Genomic DNA, 22,040 nt, shown 5'->3' on the forward strand with positions numbered 1-22,040 from the left:
GAAGTATGAGTTTGAATATTATTATCATTCTAAATCATGGGTGTACAACTTTTTGGCTTGCCTGGGCCTCAATGAGTGAAGGGGAATTGTCTTGAGCAGCATATAAAATATATTATACCATATTTTTCAGACTCTAAGATGAACCTAGTTTTTGGGGAGGAAAACAAGAAAGAAAAATCTGCCTCAGCCTCTGCCTTCCAGCAATTTGCCTCCCTGCAGCAAATAGCAAACAACCTCAGCTTCAGCACAGCATGATTTAGCACAAACAGCTGATTGGAGGTTGGATCGGCCTCCCATAATATCACCGATCAGCTGTTCCAGGCTGCGGAGATCATCACCGTCCATCGCCACCGCTGCCTATTGCCGTCTCCGCACACCCCATTTTCTGACTCCATGTGTCTTGTTTTTGGACCGTTCCAGGCAGCCGGGATCGCCCCTGCTCCCTCCTATCCCGCCACCCGTAATGGGGTGAAAAAGGGGCATGCGCAGGCCCAAAATTTCTGGGAGGCAGAGGTGGGGCTGGTGGGCGAGTGGGGCTTCATCAACATTTGCTCTATAAAAGCACAGACATTTCCACCCATTTTTGGGGGGAGGGAAATACATCTTATACTCCGAAAAATGCAGTAGTTAAATGTATATTAATCACATAATAATATTAAAAGTTTACAATTTTGTGAGGCTCTGTTACTAGCTGTCCAGGGTTGCAGGTTGGACACCCCTGCTCTAAACTGACTAAGATAGATATGTAAAAAAAAATCTTTGTAAGTAATTTCTAATCATTGTTATGAGCCCAACCTTGGAAGACGGAGATTCTGCCATTGACGGGAGCTGCCAAAGTAGTGCAAAATAAGCACACTGTAAAGAAGGCAAAAGAATCTGCAAAAGAGACAAGCAAGCAAAAGCATGATCATAATTTAAATATGTCCCATCTAGAGCCCACAAAAACCTGTATTATTATAATAAATCTATTTTTTTAGCTGCAACAGATTACCATGAATAATACAAACTCAATCACTGGATTAAGAATTTGTTTTGCCAAATTAATTCATTAATTATATATCAGCTGAAATTCACTCTAATAAAATGCAAAATTAGGGATGTTCAAATTTAACAAGGATGCTCAAACAAGAAATATATTTGGGAGGGTACATATATTCAATGCTCAGTTAAAATTACCTGAACAGGTAAAGGTCTCTGTTCCAACTCAGAAACAAGTAGTTTATATATCTTGTCATATAGGTTCCATTTGGTGAGATCATGGGCACTACATAATCCAGAAAGAAGTAAAACATAAGCCAAAATACTTTCAAAAAGTCTTAACAGCTTCCTTTTGAATATTATGTTCCTATTGACATGTCTGTTAATTCACTTAAATTTATCTGCAAAAACTCTCCAGAATTTTCCAGGCTAGCAATATTGAAAACACAATATAGATTAAATTAGCTTTTGTTTAAGAAACTATTTGTCTCAGGGGAGTAAATGGAAGTGGTTTATTTAATCAGTACCATTTATAGAAAACCAAGATCTCTCTTAATTTCAGCAATCACGTATAGGTATTTGATTTAACTTCTGCTAAATTATTTTTGTTACCAAAATTTTGTATTAGAATAAGTTAATGTATTGTGTTGAGCACACCATCTAGGGACTGAAAGACTCAACAGGACATTTTTTTAAGAAATTAAATTTATTCCAAAGAACAAATATAAGCACTCATAATTTAATGCATCGATGGGACACAGAATTTTGAAACCTTTGACATTTTTCACATAAACTCTTTGCATATTGAAAAGCAATTTTAATTCTAACACCAACATTTGAATCAGGGAGCTGCACTCTCTCCTCTCCCCTTGTGTTTTGTCTAGGGATCACTGATAGCATGTTAAGAGATCACCACAGTAGAGGGGGACAAAATGTTTGGCCCAGTTTTCCAGTGTGCTGAAAGGGAGAAAATGGATGCCATGTCTCAGAAGGCTCAAGCCAAAAAGTAAGCCAAGCAGACAATGAAAAGGAACATATGACAAATTTACAGAAGAAAAGCTTTTCATGAAAAGCTTAGCCTCCATTCCTTAGCCTGAATTTCAACATACGGTATGACAATCTAGCCTTAGAAACCAGAGCTCTCTAGTGACAGCAAATCACACCTGAGCTATTCTCAAGTACCCCGTTAGTCTTAAAGAATTATTCCCTGCAGCAATGTGCATTTTTTTCTTTCAGCCTTTTGATGCTTGATTCTGCATCACCGTACTCCTAAAGACATAGGGATTATGCCCCCAAATCTAGACTGCTATACGAGAGGTTGGTTCTTCCCCAATAACCTCATGGGGCCTTGGTTTCAATGGTTTCCCAAGCCACCCTTATTAGATCCTTTTTCTCAGAAGACAAGCCCTTTAAAAGTACTAAAGTTATTTTAAGGGTTGTAATGGGTTTTAAACATTCATTTCCCCGCACACCCTTACACTCTTCCAATTCAAAACCAAAAAGGGAAAAGGAAACTGAAATTTTTCATCCTTGTTCATTCCAGAGGGGAGTCTGTGATCTCCTAAATGAGAGAGGGAATTCAGATCACTAGCTACAACTTGGTTCTTTCTCTTGAACTGTGTAGCTAAAGCACCTAATTCTAACTATACTTGGTTACACGGCACCAAAATGTGAAATGAGCAATTGAAATTTTAAAAAATTCTCACTTATGAAATGCAGCTATTTGTCTCAAAGAGGAGGCCAGATGCTGAATTCCTTCTTCTTCTGCAGAAACACCATCTTCCTAGAATCATATGCAGAAAGGACAGAAAAGGATGAGCTCTGCTTGAATAGCTAATTGCCTGTGCTCATTGGAGGCTTGCCATAAATGTCTTTCTATTGCTTGCAGCTATTTAACATTTGAACAAAATGTTAAAAATCTTAAGAGCTGAAAGGGACTAGCTGTATCTGTGTCTCCTCTTCTCTCACACACCCATATCCTTGCTCCATGCTCCAGAGCTATGTATAGTCCCCTTCCAATTCTTTTCATTTCAATCACTGTTGATGTTACATGCAAGTTGCGTTAGTAGAACTGAAAGGGAGGATATAAATAATTCTAAAAAACAGAGAAATTGTAATAGTACTAATAAAGTCAGGCCTTCAGGGTAGACCAGACGGAAACCAAAACCATGTGTAGACAATTCATTGTATGGTTACAGTAACAGAAAATTGCAAATCTGAAACAGTTTTCCCGCCTCCCCCGCTCCCCCCCCACTACTGTCCACAAAACTAGGGAATTTCCTCCTGAGACCCTTTTTCCACTCCCATTCCCCCTCTGGACTGATTTTGTTTATCAGTCTATTGTGTAGACCCGTGATGATGAACCTATGGCACACGTGCCACAGGTGGTATGCAGAGCCCTCTCTCCGGGCACACCAGCCATCACCCCAGCCGAGCTCCACCACGCATACATGTGCGCCTCCTGCCAACCATTTGGTCTTCAGGTCTCTTTTGTGCATGCGTGGGGGAGGGCCGTGTTCGGGGGACATGTGTATGTATGCGTGGGGGCAGGGCACATGCATGGGGGTGCTCACATTGCATTTTGGGGCCTCATGCAGTGCCCTGTGCCCCATTTTCACTTCCGGGTTGGTGCAGGAGGCCTTCCAGGCCCAAAATGGGCCCCATTTTGGGCCTGGAAGGCCTCCTGCACCAACCTAGAAACCAAAAGGGGGCACAGAGACATAGCGCAAAGCCCCCCCGGTATCCCATTTTGGGCCTGGAAAGCCTCCTGCACCAACCTGGAAGCCAAAAATGGGTGAGGGGGGGCAGGGCGCATGTGCAGGAGGAAAGGGAACACAGGATTGGCCACATTACATCAACACACAACAACAAAAAGGTCAGCCATCACTGGTCTAGGCTATACCTCTTCCTCCTGTCTCCCAAGAATATTCCCACATCCCATTACAAATAATTATTGTTTCTTTGGTGCAATTTCACCTCTTAAGATTTTTAACATTTTGTTCAAATGTTAAATAGCTGCAAGCAATAGAAAGACATTTATGGCAAACCTCCAATGAGCAGGTGTAGGAAACCCATCAAGTGACTTATTTGATTGACTGATTGTTCTCACCAGAGGATATGGTATTGCTTTTTATTGTTTTTTATATTACATGTTTATCTTTGTAAGACACCAGGAATCAATTAAAGTGATTTGGGCAGCCAATACATTTTCTTAAATAAACAAAACTCTAACAACAGAGAAGCAGTACTCTTGCAGTAGCACTAGGAAAACTAGTCAAATCCTACAGAAATCCCTCCTATGTGGTTTCATCCTAGACAGCTGATGGTTTGTTAAGATATGAGATACCCCTGATTAGGAGAATATTAAATCCCAAGACAGGTAGTGCTTCCTTTCCTCTCCCGGTTATCATCTGAATGGTGCAAAGGCCTTCGGGAGATCTGTACTCAAGAACTACAATACATCTAAGAAAAGAATAAAGTTATGCATCAATAAAATAAAACAAATGATCCTTCTTCCCTTTGAGGAGATCATTCATTTGATGATGCAAATCATATATTTTGGCTGAATAATCACATTGGTCAAAATATGTATGACTCTTATGTTTTTAGTCATACGAGTTATTCCTAAAACACTTTTTTAGAAGAGAGACTGGTTACACTTGGGCTGCACAGACAGAAGCCTTTGAATTCCAATGTTCTAAAATTACAGATATACATAGAATTTTAAAGATCATGGAAAATGCAGTAGTTATCAACTATAAAATAGCTTAATGAACTAGGCAATTTTATTAATGTGTCCTTTTCTTGCAGTCTTAGAAAGCAATGTCCAACTGCTATCTAATTTTCACAACTAAAATTGAATTCCTCTTTATTTTTCCCATTCTGTTTCTGCCCTTGGTTCCCAAAGCTGACATATGTGGACATGCTACATCTCTTTAAGAAAAATACCCTCACTAGCAAGACGCAGCAAATTTGAAGAACTAGAAGGTTAAAATTAAACAAATTTAATTTTAACTTCTAGTTCTTCAAATTTGCTAATTCTCCTAACTTTAAAATTATTTATAAAATCTTTATCTGTGTTTTCTTTGTTAACTGTAATTCCAAAATGATTACGTGATCAGATTAGAGAAACTAAGATGTACAATGCAAAAGTTTGCTGACCTCACTGAATAAACTGCAAGGCTAATGCAAAATTTATTATTCTTTATTATCCACAGCCAAAATAAATATGGTGTCTGATTCTGCCTAATACATTTTTTTAAGCTATCAGAATGAACTCTTACCCAGTGGAATGACATCTGTTAGTCATGGCACAGTTGATCAACTGTTGTTGAACTGAGTCTGCAAGCTATTCATATTTCCAACAGCTGCTCTTATATTCTTAGAACTAACTAAAACCTTTTCAAGTATTTTTGCAGTCCTCTCCCCCAACATATGCACAGAAATGGAAATGCAAACGCCATATTTAGCATTTAAAACATCTTACAAATATTTTCAACCACCAATTTACACGTACAACAAAACTTTTAAACCAATGCAAGAGAATGTTCTTATAAGCCACAATATGAAACAGGATCTGTTTTATTTCCAAATTAATTATTCTTTTAATCTTTTCTTGGTAGATTGAAGTAGGCAATCAACAAAATACAGGCTTTTAAATAATCCAATAATAAAATATAACTTCTTCAAAATGAAATAAATATAAATCTGTTCTTTCATTTTAGTCTTATTTTTAGCACCAAGGGGAAGAAGTGATTCATAAGGGTCTTAGCTGATTTAATGTGCTTTAACATTATTATTTAGAATTTAGAATTTATTTGTTATTTATAGGCCGCCCTTTTCCCTGAGGGGACTCAGGGCGGCTTACAGTTCATGGGAAGGGGGGTGCAAGATAAAACATAAGACAGTGCGTAAATAAAAAATAAAACAATAAAACACAACTTTCATTCAGCATTCGGGTGGGGCGGATTAGAATCTTATCCCCAGGCCTGACGGGATAGCCAGTTCTTAAGGGCTGTGCGGAAGGTCTGGACGGTGGTGAGGGTGCGAATCTCCACGGGGAGATCGTTCCAGAGGGTCGGAGCTGCTACTGAGAAGGCTCTCCTCCGCGTAGTCGCCAGTCGGCACTGACTGGCGGATGGAACTCGGAGGAGGCCTAATCTGTGCGATCTAATCGGTCGAAGGGAGGTAATCGGCAGGAGGCGGTCTCTCAAGTACTCAGATCCACTACCATGGAGAGATTTATGGATGGTAAGTAGCACCTTGAAGTGCACCCGGAGACCAACAGGTAGCCAGCGCAGCTCACGGAGGATAGGTGTTATGTGGGCGAACCGCGGTGCGCCCACAATCACTCGCGCGGCCGCATTCTGGACTAGCTGAAGTGGCCGGATGCTCTTCAAGGGCAGCCCCATGTAGAGCACACTGCAGTATTCCAGCCTAGAGATCACAAGGGCTCGAGTGACTGTTGTGAGGGCCTCCCAGTTCAGGTAGGGTCGCAACTGGCGCACCAGGCGAACCTGGGCAAACGCCCCCCTTGTCACAGCCGACAAATGATGGTCAAGAGTCAGCTGTGGGTCCAGGAGGACTCCCAAGTTGCGAACCCTATCTGAGGGGTGTAAAATTTGACCCCCCAGCCTGAGCGATGGAACACTGGCCAAATTATTGGGAGGGAAACACAACAGCCACTCGGTCTTGTCCGGGTTGAGTACCAGTTTGTTAGCTCTCATCCAGTTCTTATATATACTTTTAAATTTTTATAATATGCTTTTATTTTATGTAACACTAAACTATTTCTTTCAAGAAAGAAGTAGAGTAGGAAAGTCTTAAATAAAAAATATTTTTTAAAAATGTAAATTTTGGCAAGATATTCACACTCCAAAGAAGCAAATTAAATTCTAACATTTTTTTTTCTACTGAAATATGTAATCACATGAACTTGCCTTAACATGTGCAACACAGGTAGCAATAATGAAAGTAGCTAATTCCTTCATGGGCTGTCTGAGATATCCTCATAACTGGACAGAAGGGAACAAATGAACTACAGAAGGGACAAGAATTTCAGTATTGTGACTGGCAAACAATCATATGTACAAAGTATCAGATAACCTTTGCTTTCTATTGACGTATAGGGGGTGCAATGACTCAGCAGTTAAAGATGCTGAGTTTGCCTGCTGGAAAGCTGGCAGCCCAGGTCCAACATCCAGGTGCCACACAATGGGGTGAGTTCTCATTCTTGCTCCAGCTCCTGCCCACCTATCAGTTCGAAAGCCTGTAAATGGGAGTAGATAAATAGGTACCACTTCAATGGGAAAGTAACAGCATTCTATGTGCCTTGTTGTCTAGTCATGCTGGCCAAAGGACCATGGAACTTTCTTCAGACAATGCTGGATCTCTTGCAGAGGTGGTATTCAGCCGGTCCTCTCCGGGTTCAGGTGAACTGGTAGCAGTGGCTGCGGGAGGCTCCGTCCACCTGCCCCGACGTAATGTACTACCTTCTGCGCATGCAAGCACTCACATTTGCGAACCGGTAGGGAAGGTAAGTAAATCACACCACTGCTCTCTTGGCCAAGAAACAGAGATGAACACCGCCCATAGAATCGGACATAACTGGAAAGGGCAAAACCTTTATCTTTTACCTATTGACCTAATAGATTTTTTCCTAGTTTGTAAATTAATCATATACAAAGATGGCACTTGCTTTATGCCTCAGTTCTCTCCAATATAAAAGGCGTATTTAACATTTTAGGAAAAAAATCACTATTTTGTTCTCGATATCTAATTTTGCTTCTGATTAAATACAAAGCTCATATTTACCTTATGCCAAAAAATGCCTAGTAGTTGATCTAGTTTCTCCACCAATTCATTCATCAATTGAGCTCTAGCAAAAGCCACTTGGTTATGAATGGTAAGTTCTTCTCTGGAAAGAATACTGTATACCCTGGAGCAGGTCTCTAGGATATTAGTGTTGGAGTGTATCATGACAATGGCTTTTAGCTCTCTCAATAAAGCATCAAGGTTCTGCAAGAAAAGGAATTATTAATATCCTAAACAGTAGTAAATTACTTAAACCAGTGTAGTCCACAATAGTACTGAAATTAGTTTGTATTTAGGAGCATATTTGTTTATCCATAAATGCATTATAAGCCTCGAACAGTATAAAATAAGAAATATAAGATCTAATTCACAAATCAGTTTATCATCAAACCTCACAAAGCATCTAGCATAGTTATATGTGCAGAAATAAAAGGTGAATAATCAGGAAGATTCCATATCTGCAGTCTGAAAAATCACCCTTCAAAATTATTTCAAGTGAAAATGCTTTTGTGGCAAAGGCCGTGTTTTCTAATCATGTCCAAGGCATCACTTTTTAAGCAGGGTGATGAAAACAACATAATAATGGCATTTTTTTCAGTAGTTAAAATGAAGCAATCAATTAATGACATTTTTTTTCACCACATTTCTCACAATTCTCTATCTTTCATAAAAGTGAATTCACCTTATTGAATGAGCCAGTACTGTACTGCTCTAAATCGAAATACTGTGAGATCTGCAGAAGGTTTGTCACTTTTTCTGTATCTAGTGAATACTGCAAAGGAAAACAGGATATTAGTGTGCTGCTGAAATTCAAATTAGTTATTGAATATGCATTCACAAGCGCAGCTGCACATTACCTTTGCCAAGAGTCGAGGAAGCACCACAATAAAGTGTTCAGTAATTTTAGCACAATCTTCTATTTGTATTTCTTTTCTTTGGTAGACAAGATCTATAAACAAAGCACTTCGTTGTAATTATAATCATGCACTGTTCACGATTGAAATGAGCTGCACGATTCAAATTGTGTGTGGCAAATTGTTAGGTATGAAAGTATCAAACCACTTGAATTCTGTGGCCGATTTATTAAAAAATGTTATTATTTCTTTTTTGAGCATGGCTATGTACTGAAAGGAAAGTTAGCTGCTTTGAATCCTTTTTCTATTCTAAGGTATGTCCATGTTTGAGCACGGGAACAAGAACACAGATAAAGAAACCTCTAGGCATTCCAAACATATCAGTGGCTTAGAAAGAGTTCAGCACTTCTAGGTTCTAAGAACAAGCTGTGCATATCTCACAACTCTTTCAATAGCAACAAGTTGGTACTCTTTAAGATCATGGCTAAATAAACTGTCCCAACAGCAAAATAGAACTGCTTTGAACTTGTAGTTAATAAACAAATCTTAGAAGGTCAGAGTGATTTGCAGTTGCAACACGATCATCGTTTGTTTCCTGCACTTAAACTTGCATATTATTCCACATAACAATAAACTGTGATTTCATCCAGTTGGGAAGCATTCCATTAAGTTCAAAGAGGGGAGGGAACCTATATATATATATATATATATATAGGAAATGTTCCCAATCCTCTAAAATATCCTTCCCAACTTAGTGCCTTTAAGTTGAGTGACAACATTCCCAGCCAATAAGACTTCAGAAATAGATTTATTTTTTCTCAAAAAGTAATTTTTTTCCTTTTCTAAATTCTGTTGTTCTCCAGGGAAAATTTAAAAATCTAAGAGGTGTTGTAAACAATACTTTTAAAAAAAATTCAAAAAGCTAATGCCATCCATATATTATACATATAATTACAAATAATTGCCATTATTTAATGATTAAGCTAACTCTCAGCAATCAATAACCAAACTGATTACACTTAAATATTTTTCCTCAACTTAAGCTCCGATCAGAAATATTTTTAAGATTTTAGAGTAACCTAGCATTTTATAACTTGTGCAAAAAAATGATGCATGTGATTTTAGACCTGTTCACTTCTGAAAACATAATCCATGCATTTTTGAAAGGTGCATGAAATACATATAGAGCTGTTCATTTATTTGTACTATGTATGAGTTGCCTGACTCTCACCAAACCAAGTACCTATCTAATAGGGGCTCAATCATCACTCTGCCCAGAGCCTGGAGAATGCCAAATCATTAATAGCTTACTGAACATGATCAGGGAGGGGCCCCTCCAGATCTATGGAGGGATAAAGGCCGGGTACCAGGAGAAGTGAAGGCATCCTTCATAGCTCTGACAAGTTGACACTCTTAATTGATGGGACCCAAAGCATGTCCATTCCTCCTGTTCTCACTAGATAAACAGACACATCCAGTCCCTCAGGCAAAAAAGCCCTATGCCTAAAGAGCTTTATAGCACCTCAAATTTCAGCACCTCAAATTTCATGTGGAAAACAACTGGTAACCAGTGCAGCTTGTAGACAGTTCTAACTAAGCATGGCCAATACACTACTGTATTATGGGCCAGCTATAGCTTCTAAGTAGTCTTCCAGGTCAGCCCCATGTAGACTGCATTACAATAATCCATCTGTGAGATGAGTAGAGAGTGGAGACTGATTGAAGGGGTATCCTAGTCCCTGAAAGAATACAACCGGTATGTAGTATATCTGAGTAAAAAGTCTCTTGGCCACAATGGGCATCTGCTTTTTGAGTAGGAGCTATAAATCCAAGTCAATTGTCAAGGTATGCACCAGTCTTGAATAAGGAAGGCATTCCCTATTCCCACAAATTCTTTGGATAAGACACAGCCCTTTGAGTAAGCATTTAAGATTGTTTCTTTTTCTCAACTACAAAACGAAAGGGGACTGCTCTACACTAATCCTTATATGGCATTGGTCACGATTTTGAATGACCTCTACTGTGGGCAGAATGAGGCTGGGGCATCCATTCTTGATCTACTTGACCTCTTGGCGGCTTTTGATACCATCGATTTTGGTATTCTTCTGGATCAGCTCCAATGAGGAGTAACAAGCCCACTGCTCCCAGGACTATGCCAATGTTAGTGCTGTGTGGGGCTGCACTGCCCCAGAGAGCACCAATGCACAATCTAGGGGTTTTTCTAGCCTTATGACTCCTGCTCGATGAAAAGCTGCAAGGCTTCGTGGGCCTTTGCATAACTTTGTTTTGAGCACCAGTTCTGCCTATTCCTGATCAGCAACCCTGCTTGCATTCACTTATGCCCTAGTCACCTAGGTTGGATTAGGTTGCCCTAGGTTGGATTACTGCATTGTGCTTTACATGGGGCTACCCCTGAAGAATATTCAGATGCTTTAGAACATAGGGGGTGGGCAATTATGTGTGCTCCTAGACAGTGCATGTCACCTCTGCTCTATGAGACTTCCGGGTCCAATTCAATGTGCTTGTTTTAATCTTTAAAGTCCTTCATGGCACAGGACTGAGCTATCTGAGGAACTGCCTCTACTTGGTAATATCAGCCTGCATCATCAGATCTGACAGATAAAACAAGTTGCATGTTCCATAACCTAGGAATCTACATTTGGTGGGTCCTAGAAGATATGCCTTGTGTTCCGTTGAAACCTACCTGATGGAATATGCTTCCCCACAAGTCAGATTAGCTCCACCTCTTTGATAGGGTACCAGAGTCTTTCTGAGATGACTGTATTGTTGAGATGGCCATTTTATCTCTCATTGCCCGAGGTTTGCATCTTTGGTTTTCATGATATTTATTAATATGGATTTTTATATTTATAGGTGTGGTTTTTTACACTATTTTGTCACTATTATGCACAACCTAGAGTCTCTTTTGGTGAGATGGGCTGCTATATAAATTTGATTAATAGAGAAATATTAAGGTTCTATGGATGTAACTGTGGTTTTTTTCCCCCTGCTTTGGAAAGTCAAGGTATCATATTTGCTCTCCACCCACCATTTGGTTCTATCATTGCAGAGAAATGAATTGCTGGCACTATTTAAGGGCAACATAAAGTAGAAGGTTTTTGCTACCAACAAAGTAAAAAAATAAAGCTCTACTGACTTTCCTGATCCTCCCTGCCTGTGGGAGGACCTTCAACAGCTGGTCGCACAGTCGCTACATTATTTCAATGAGGGCATTCTCCTGGACATCACTCCAGTGCTGTAAACAAACAATGGAGAATCTATTCAGTCCTGTAGAGTTCTGAGAATCTGGAAGCCCACAGTAGCTTTAGGTATTAAACCTAGGAATGTTTAAATGTAACTAAAATATACTCTCTAGGTCTATTTCTTTTCTTCTATAAATTATTTTGGGTTGTCTGGTAGAACTTACCATACAGACTAAAATAAGAGACAAAGATCTAAGGGGTTCAAAGAATGTTAAAAAAAGATCAAATAAGTAAGACAGATAAACTAATAATCATTGATATGCCCTATGTGGACATACATGTCTTGTACTTCAAGGTAAGCCTTAAAGCCTTAATCTGCTTCACTACATTTTATTAAATAAATACACACAGACAATGGTGTCACAAATAATTGTACACAACACACTAAGTCAAACAAATCCTCTTACTGCTTTCAAGAATTCATGAACCAGTGATGTGCTGCATTCTTTGTTCTAACATAAAATAGAAATCAAGATTGGCTAAGTTGCTCAGCCAAATTCTAAGTGGAGGTCTTCAGAGCACACAGCCTTTTAATCTAGTGTCTCTTTATGACAAAGATTTCCTGCTCCTGAAATTCTCATATTCAACTTGGGCTCATATTGCTGATACTCTGGGTTGCCCTTTCAAAGCCAGAAGGTAGCAAGCTTTATGGCCCACTTACCTCTTTCATATTCTCTGGCATCCACCAGTAACAGAGCTGTCATGCACTCCCAATCTTTCAGTAAACTCACAGCCCAATCCCACAGACTGTCATAAGATATGTGACGTGGTTATGCAGCTAAAAAATAAAAGAAATAATCCAAAAGGACAAGCTACATTATGATACTAGGAAGCAATAAGGTCAAGCAGAAACCTGCATGTTTTCAGTATCTCCTCAAAAGTAGAAACTCCCATGACACCAATATTTGATCTATAAACATATTTTCTCTTTAGCTCTGGAAATATCCCTTCTATGATTGCAGCTTGTCATATTACTTTGCAGTTAAAAATGTACAACAATGCTAAAAATAAGAAATGCTTCTTTGTTCACTTTAAACATTCATCATTTCAGTGATTAGAATACATTTAGAAAGAAGCATATTTTGCCAATGTATAAACAAGCCTAACTTTGAGCAGGTCTTAAAATAGACATACCCACATTAAAATTGTAGACATTATGTTCAACAGGAGTTTAACTTAATAACAGTGAAACAACTCATGCGACAAGTTAGTTGTCTGAATACATTATAATTTATCACATTCCTTAACAAACAAAATGAACTGCTTTGCCTGTTTAGAAAATGTACATGTTGAAAAGCTAGCCTTCAACATTCATTTCAATAAATGATGTAATCAATTGTTTATTATTAACTCAATCTTTTACCTTCTTCAGGCATATTTCTCAAACAAATTATAATTCATTGTATTTTTCAAATCTTCCACTATTACTACAATTATCTTAAACAGGTAATAACAATATGAGACAGTACTTTCTAACACTTGGCTTAATAACAATTAACCCAGTTAATATTCTCCTACTCTCAAATCTTCACATTTGCCCCCTTAATTGTATTAGTTGTCTTTATTCAGCTGTTTCTCCTTTGTAATATATGCGGGAAATTTTACCTCACTTTCCAAGAAAAAAAACTATTAGTGTTTTCAGCTGGCTAGTAATAAGTTCCTGGTTTTCATTTGTTTTGGTGAATGATTCTGTCTCAATTTCCTGGATAATCAATCTGTCAAGAAACAGAGTACATCAAAAGCAACTCCCAAATTCTGATTTACAGCAAGCAACTTCAAGTCAATGTTAATTCCAGTAGGTGGGTTTAAAATTGTAATAAAACTTCCAATTTTTCAATCTTAAAAGAAAAGTATTACTTGGGATCTTAGAGATAGTCTTGAAAACATGAGGGCGATGTCATGCATGCTTTCAGACTTCTTTCTCTACAAATTGTTCTCTTTGGTTGAGTACAAATCTAAAATATTATATTTCATTTCAACAGTGCAGGCTTCATATAATAGGCAAGCTGAAGAGTATGGTGAACTATTCCAATATTATAATGAAGCAGAATTTTGTTTTCTTAGAAAATCTTGCCTTGAAGTATTTTCAATTAAAGGAATGGTATAATTTCAGCATCATACAAATGGACTATAATTTTTTCTAGGGCTTTGCACACTTGAAAATGATTCAGAAGTGCTTCAAATTTTATGTGAACACCACACTTCTTTTCAACAAAAGAAGTGCTGTTTTAGTGAGAGGCAATAAATTCACTGTAATTTAAAAAGAATCCACAACATTCACAAAAGGTCTATAACACTTCTTTTAAATTAATATTTGTACAGTCCTTTTTCTTATTATGTTACCAAGAGCAGTTACAAGGTTCTGCCTGGGTAAAATGAATTTTCATGGTTGAAGGAAACAGGTGTTTTATCCCATTTCACATTGATAATCCCAGTTACTTTATTAGTAGTAGAATGTGTAAGAAAAATCCTGTGCGATTAATCACAAAGTATAAATTTTTCAAAACAAGTTAAGCAAAAGTAGCCTGATGGGGTGGAAAAAATACACAACCAACAACGCAGATAAAGAGAGGTGGATGCAACATATTTGGTTCTTGTGAAGCTATCCCTGAGTCATATCGCATTGTAACCATGACGTCAGTAATTGACCTTAGCAAAACATTTTTTTCTTTTATTTTCATTGCTGCATCTATTGAATGTTAGTAATTGGCCTGCTGGTTCTTTTGGTGAAATATATAAAGATTTTAGTTCTGTTTGTTTTCTATTTTTTTTTCTTATTGAAAAAGGTTTTTATTTTCCATTTTTTCATTTTCATAACTCACATATATACTGTGCATAGCCGGAGCCATACAACATTAAACAATAATTGTAGCAATTCCTCTTGTCAACAATACCCCAAAAAATAGAAACCCCAATATACCTCTTCAACTCTCCGTACACCTCTTTCTTCCACCCCCCCCAACTTTCTATCTTCCCTCCATCATCCCCCTCTACCTACTTCCCCTCCCCTCTACAACTCCTCTCTCCAATCCCTCCCTCCCTTCCTTCTCACCCTCCCTCCCCATCCTCTCTCCCGCCCTCTCTACCCATCTTTCTTCTATCCCACTCCCTCCCCTTGGTGTATTTCACAGTATATGTCAATGTACTTAACTTATCCTATTTTTACAGAGAAATTAAAGAAAAACAGTATACAGGTGAAGTCGCATTACATTGAAATCTAACACTTCGTGTCTAACCTAGTATATATCCCTCCCTCCCCCCCTCCCCCCCAACACCCCACCTCCCTCCCCCCCCCGACTTTCCGGAGCCCGTACACGGTATAGATTTTTAACAAACACAGTCTAAAATAATTGAAAAAAAGAAATAAAAAAGGGGGGGTTAAAAACATCTCTACATTGATCTTAGCTTCTTCTTGCTACGCTAACTTTGAACAGTTTAAATCATTCCTGATCTTAAGCATAGGCTATCTGGAATTTCTTAGTCCCATATTTGTTTTGTATATAGTCAATCCACTTTTTCCAGTCTCGTTTATATCTCTCATTTAAATGATCTTTAAGATATGCCGATATTTTAGCCATCTCGGCTAAATTTGTAACTTTCAATGTCCATTCTTGAGTTGTAGGCAAGTCTTCCTTCTTCCAGTATTGCGCCACCAAGTGTCTTGCTGCCGTTATAAGTGCAGCACTCAAGTAGTCCTCTACCACTGTAAGTCAGTACTTATACCCTAGTAAAAATAACTGAGGAGTAACTTATCTTCTTTTAAAGATATTTTGCATAATCCACCATATTTTCATCCAAATGCCTTAACCTTGTGGCAGGTCCACCATATATGAAAATATGTAGCATCAAGACAACCAACATCTCCAACATTTAGCTTGTAAATTCGGACACATAGAAGCCAGCTTTTTAGGATCTAAATGCCATCTATAGAACTCTTATAAAAATTTTTCTCTCAGGTTTTGAGCTTGTGTAAATTTCACATTTCTTACCCAGATTCTTTCCCATGTATCCAACATTATGGTTCTTCAATATTTTGAGCCCACTTTATCATACAATCTTTAACTAATTCTGTTTCCGAATCTACCCTGTATTAATACATTATATATCCTCCTTATATGCATTAAGCTTTGATCTCTTATTTGTTTAAACAGATTATCCTCAACTTGGATAAAACGAATTTTTTTGATCTATTTTCCACCTGGCCTGTAATGCCATACTGGAACCATGTTTGAACTACCTTCTCCTCTTTTAATACCTCTAAAGACTTTAGTTGTAGTACCCCCTTTTCCAAAATGAGAAGCTGTCTGCAGGTAATTCTATCCTGTTTTTGTGCTATATTCATATTTTCGATTGCATGTCTAGGAATTGCCCACATGGGTATCTTGTCATTTAATTTATATTGGTATTTTTTCCAGACCCGCAGTAAAGCATTTCTTAAAATATGACTTTTAAAATTCTTGTCCAATTTTTTGTTGAATAACAGGTAAGCATGCCAACCATATACCAGATCGTATCCCTCAATATTCAATATTCTATCATTAGTTAAATGAGTCCAATCACTAATTACAGATAGCGCCACTGCATCATAATATAGTTTTAGGTTAGGTAATTTCAAGCCTCCTCTCTCGCGTACATCTTGCATTATTTTCATCTTTACCCTCGGCTTCTTTCCTGCCCATACAAATTTGTTGATACCCTTCTGCCATTCTAAAAGATTCGCATCTTTTTTAAGTATAGGTAACATTTGGAAGAGAAATAAAAATTTTGTAAGATGTTCATTTTCACTGCCGCTATCCTACCCAGCAAAGATAAGTGCAATTTCTCCCATTTTTTCATCTCTATCTGTATACTATGCCAAAGTGGTTCATAATTATGCTTATATAGTTTCCCATTTGAAGTTAAAATATTAACTTCAAGATATTTTTTTGACTACCTCACATCCTAGCATCCCTCCTAGTTCTTCCTTTTGTTTAGTATTCATATTTATAGCTAATATTTTTTTTTTTCCTAAATTTATTTTAAAACCAGACACTTGACCATATTGATTAATCGTATTCATTAAAACCATACTGGATTCCTGCGGTTGTTCCAATATTATGACCAAATCATCCGCAAAAGCGCGCACTCTGTATTCTTGCTGCCTAATCTTGATCCCTTTTAGACCATCCAAGCCCCGTATTTTATTCAACAATACTTCCAAAGTTATAATAAACAATAGTGGGGACAAAGGACCGCCCTGTCTTGTACCTTTTCCAATTTGAAAGGAGTCTGTTAAACTTCCATTGACTATGATTTGTGCTTTTTGCTGTTGGTATATTGCTTTAATTGACTGCGTTATTTGCAATATCTTCAACAGAAATTGCCAGTTAACTCGATCAAAGGCCTTCTCAGCATCCAAAAATATGAACGCAGCAGGAATTTGGTTGTTCTTTCCCAAATATTCTAATGCATTAATAATTAATCTAACATTACTTTTCATCTGTCTCCCCTGTATAAAACCTGTTTGGTCGGTGTGTATCAATTGTTGAATAACCAGCATTAACCTATTTGCTAGTATTTTAGTAAAAATTTTATAATCTACATTAAGTAATGAGATAGGTCTATAATTTTTTAGTTGGGTAGTATCTTGATCTTCTTGGTGTATCAAAGATATAAACGCTGTCTTCCAAGATGGAGCACCTTACCTTCTGTTTGAATCTTATTAAATAATTCTCTAAGAGGTTCTACCATTTCTAACTGTAAATTTTTATAGTAAACCTGTCAAACCATCTGTACCTGGTGCATTCCCTAACTTTAAATGCTTTAATTACCTGCAAAATTTCCCCTGAGGTTATTGGTTGGTTCAATTTTTGCCTGTGCTCTTCTCTAACTGAGGGTATTTTCTCTTTATCTAAATATTTGTCTATATCTAAACCATTAATTTTATCCCCTTTATACAATTCTGTAAAAAATTCCCGAAATGCCTTTTGAATCTCCTCCTGTTGAAACACCTCCTTCCTCTATAAGTCAGTTTAGATATATTTCGAGTTTTCATTTTTTTCCTAATCTGATAAGCTAACCATCTGCCAGGTTTGTTTGCGTTACAAAAAGTATTGTGTTTTGCATATAATAAACTAGTGGCTACCTGGTCAAGATCAACATGTCAAATTGAGATTTTAATATGGTGATTGCTTCCTTAACCTTTGTATTGCCTGGATTCATTGTTAATTCCAACTCTTTCCTCTTAATTTCCTCTTCCAATTCTGTTCGTTTTAGCCCTTGTTTATATCTATGTGTTTTGTTTATATTCATCAACACTCCTCTCATATATGCTTTGCTTGCATCCCATACGAATTCCATAGGTGTACCCTTATTCATATTCAAAACAAAGTATTCAGATAACAATTTTTTACATTCATTAATATACTTTTCATATCTAAATAAGTTTTCATTCAATCTCCAAGACCTTCTTGCCTGCACTACCCTTCCCAATTCCATCCAAACTGGGTTATGATCCGAAAGGACCCTAGCCACAATCTTTGTCTTCTTCACCCTAGAAAGCAAATCATTAGTGATTAGTATAAAATCAATCCTTGAAAGGGATTGATGTCTATCAGAAAAGAAAGTGAAATCATATTCCTCTGCATTTCTTTCTCGCCAAATATCTCTCAATTCAAAGTCGTCCATCATGTCAAAAAAAGGTTTGGGTAGCTTTGCTCGCATCTTAGTATTTGGGCGAGAAGTCTTCTTATCTCTTTTAGTGTCTATAACACCATTCCAATCACCCAATAGTATACAAGACCTATAGTCCCACTGTACTAATTTAGCATGAAGATTTCTATAGAATCCATCTTGCTGTTGATTAGGAGCATAAATTCCCAAAAGTAATGTCTTTTTCCCTTCTAAGATTAGATCAAACGCGATATATCTTCCAAAGGGATCTGCTTCAATTAATTCAGCTTTGATGTCTTTTCTTAAGTATACAACTATACCATTTTTCTTTTCCATAGCAGAAGTTACAAAATGTTGACCAAGTTTTGGGTTAATCAAATATTTTTGATCAGTTGATTTGATATGAGTTTCTTGCAAACAAATTATATCATTCTTAAACTGTTTAAGATAGTGAAATATTTTCTTTCTCTTCTGTGGAGAATTCAATCCACTGACATTCCATGTTAGAATCTTAGTTGTCATCTTTGGTTACCTGAAGCTTTTTAGAGCCTCCTGCATGGCCTGTTTAACCTTTGGCCTAGCTCCTCCCACGGCTTCTGAGCTTGTTGCTGTAACTCCTTGATCGATGGCCGGTGATTGTTGAGGTTGTTGCCTTTTAGCTTGTTTTTCCATTCGTCTGGTAGTCATACGGCTAGGTCTTTGTTCCATAACACCTTGCCCTTCTAGGGAGGGGAGATGGTACATCTTGTCTGGTAGTTGTATGGTTTGCTGTCTGTCTTGTCCTTCTTGTGGTCTTTCTCCGGATCCAGATGGTGCAGGGTGTCCCGCCTTCAAAATATTGTGATAAAAATCTCGAGCTTTCCATATGGAGTTGAGACGATATCTTTGCCTGTCAAATGTAAATAATACCAAATGGTGCGTCCCATCTGTACTGCATCTGACGGTTTCTAAGTTCTTCCACTAAAAAAGCATAGTCTCTCCTGGCTCTTAGCATTTGAGGTGGTATTTCTTTCAAAACAGTCAAATCCTGGCCCCCTATTTGGAGCCTAGTGTTATAGGACTCTTGTAATATCATGTTTCTGAGCTCTCTTGTAGTGAAAGATATAACTACATCTCGGGGCAGTTGCCTCTGTTTTGCCACCCAAGAATTAACGCGGTAAGCTTTATCGATCTGCCAGTCAAAGTTAGACCCCGGTCTTCCCACCAGACAATCAAAAGCTTCTGAAAGAATCTGTTTCAAGTTCTCCTGTTTATCCTCACGCAGCCCCCTTACTCTTAATGCCAGCTCCATCTGCCTGTACTGTATCATAATAATTTGTTTTTCAGCGTTTTCAACTTTTTGTTGCACCACCTCAGTTTTGGATGTCAAATTGGTATTAGCTTCGTTAAGATCCTCTAGACCAGTGTTTTTCAACCACTGTGCCGCGGCACACTAGTGTGCCGTGACATAGTGTAAGGTGTGCCGTGGGAGAATTACTTTATATATAGTCAATATAGGCACAGAGTTAAAATTTTAAAACATTTTCTAATGGTGGTGTGCCTCATGATTTTTTTCATGAAAAAAGTGTGCCTTTGCACAAAAAAGGTTGAAAAACACTGCTCTAGACTATCTTCAATTCCAGAAACGTGTTCTGTCAGTACAGTTACAAGTCCCAGCATATCATCTTTCATTTTAGCAATCCTAGTATCAATTTTATCATACAAGTCCGCCTTAAGTTCTTTTATCTCCTCTTTTATCTCCTCTTTAAAATATCTAAAAGTTTCCAAAAAAAGTTCTTTCGTTAGCAAATCTCCAGTAGGGGGCATAGAGAGTGGAGGCTGCGACTTTGTGCCAGGTTTGGGGATGTACTTCTGGGGGGGGGGTAATTTTGAGGCCGTTCCAAGTCTTATCTTCAAGCAATTAATCAAACTCTACTGGCCCACTATGCAGCTACGAAAAGAGGTATTAAATCACCCCTTTATTAGCTCCGTAGGGCTTTTCCGAAGGTTTCAGAAAAAAAGCATTGTAACGAAACAGCTCAGCATATTCAACGCCATTTTAGTCTTCTCTATATTAGAAATATATATTAGCAAAGTTGATAAAAAAAAGTCTTGTAGAATCTTGTAGAAGTGAAACTAATTAATAAAAATCTGCTGGCCGGCTATAAAGCAGAGTGATAAATCACTCCCTTCCTTTGAAGTTTTATAGCTGTTCTTTGCAAGAAGATTAAGAAGGTGAGCGTTGTTACGGAGAATTCACAGTCGCCATTTTAAAAGCTTTTTTTAAATAGCCAAATTAACGAAGGAAGATCTTGTAAAAAATGAAGCTAGGATTTAAATAAGCAAATGAAGTTCTCAGATACGGGCTCTGCTTGTATTAAAATCAAATAGTTCAAATAGTTGTTCTAAGTGGGAGGATCTTACTTTGGGCTGTAAAAAACAGCTGTAGATTCCGGCACGGAGATGATTCAGCCTCGGCTGCCCCCCCCCCTCTCTTCGCAGACATAAAAGCTGCAAAGATCAAAAAGGCACTTTGCCAGCTGGATCTCTCTCCTTCCCTTCTTGCCTGAAGGATAAGGTACCTATCAGATGTCTAGACAGATAACGCGACCAGGAACTTGGGAGCAGCTCTGTTAAGCTGCTACCATCAGCAAGGTCCCGCCCAGGAAGTCTTTGTTTTCTATTTTTGATGTAGCTATAGCTCTATTTTTCTCAGATCTTACGGCATGAGGCATAAGATGCCTTGGAGCATCTTTCATACATAGAAGGAAAGAACATGTCTTCATTCAACACGCCTGCTTCTAATGAGACAAATCTCTCAACTTTTGCACCACACATGGATTAAGTGTTTTTTTTTATCAAGGCAACCTAGTCTACCTAAATATGGAACAGAGCATACAGCTTCCTCTTTCTGCAGTATGCTCTGTCCCATATTTGGGTAGACTAGGTTGCCTTTATAAAAAACACTTAATCTCTCCCCTGGCATAGCCGACAAAACTAGGAGAGCCCATGGTTTAGAGGTTAATACATGTAAGCAGCCCAGGTTTGAATCCCAGAAGGGTATGGCTAGCTGAAATAGTTCGAAATAGATCTATATCTAGGTCTCCTTCTATTTCTTTGTTGGTGAATATAAATTTAACACACCATACATGGATGTCAAAATTAAGTAGGTGTCCACAGAACAGGGGTTTGCTCCTCATCCCTCCAGTCTCTCTCCAGAGCAAGATATAAGGATTTAACATTTAACTGGATTAATTGTGCCAGTACTAGTGCAAGTGCTAAAGAAAATAATATAAGACATTCTTTTTTATTAAACCACTGATATGATTCTTGCATTAGTTCATAAATGTATTTGTAGAAACAGGTATCAATCTCATTACGAAAAAATGAATGATGGAAGGGAACAGAATTACTCAATAAGAAAAAAGCAGTGGCACTTTGCTTAAAGAGAACATGAAAGTAGTTTTGAAATTCCATCAAAAAAAAAGTAGATATCCTCGAA

The 22,040-nt window shown here is 37.9% G+C and overlaps 1 protein-coding gene across 1 annotated transcript in view; it reads right to left on the reverse strand.

Annotated features, from left to right (window-relative positions):
• LOC116515010 (cohesin subunit SA-2-like) overlaps positions 1-22,040 on the reverse strand; it is a 55,207-nt gene that overhangs the window by 14,509 nt on the left and 18,658 nt on the right. Inside the window, 15 exon segments of the mRNA XM_032226884.1 lie at positions 796-876; positions 1,177-1,264; positions 2,685-2,761; positions 7,792-7,995; positions 8,474-8,563; positions 8,649-8,724; positions 9,162-9,170; positions 9,773-9,782; positions 11,803-11,862; positions 11,865-11,883; positions 11,964-11,983; positions 12,570-12,662; positions 12,665-12,686; positions 12,903-12,909; positions 13,519-13,623. Of these exon segments, the coding sequence (XP_032082775.1) occupies positions 796-876; positions 1,177-1,264; positions 2,685-2,761; positions 7,792-7,995; positions 8,474-8,563; positions 8,649-8,724; positions 9,162-9,170; positions 9,773-9,782; positions 11,803-11,862; positions 11,865-11,883; positions 11,964-11,983; positions 12,570-12,662; positions 12,665-12,686; positions 12,903-12,909; positions 13,519-13,623 (961 nt within the window).

This window comes from Thamnophis elegans, chromosome 11 (assembly GCF_009769535.1).
Source record: "Thamnophis elegans isolate rThaEle1 chromosome 11, rThaEle1.pri, whole genome shotgun sequence".
Taxonomy (NCBI): domain Eukaryota; kingdom Metazoa; phylum Chordata; class Lepidosauria; order Squamata; family Colubridae; genus Thamnophis; species Thamnophis elegans.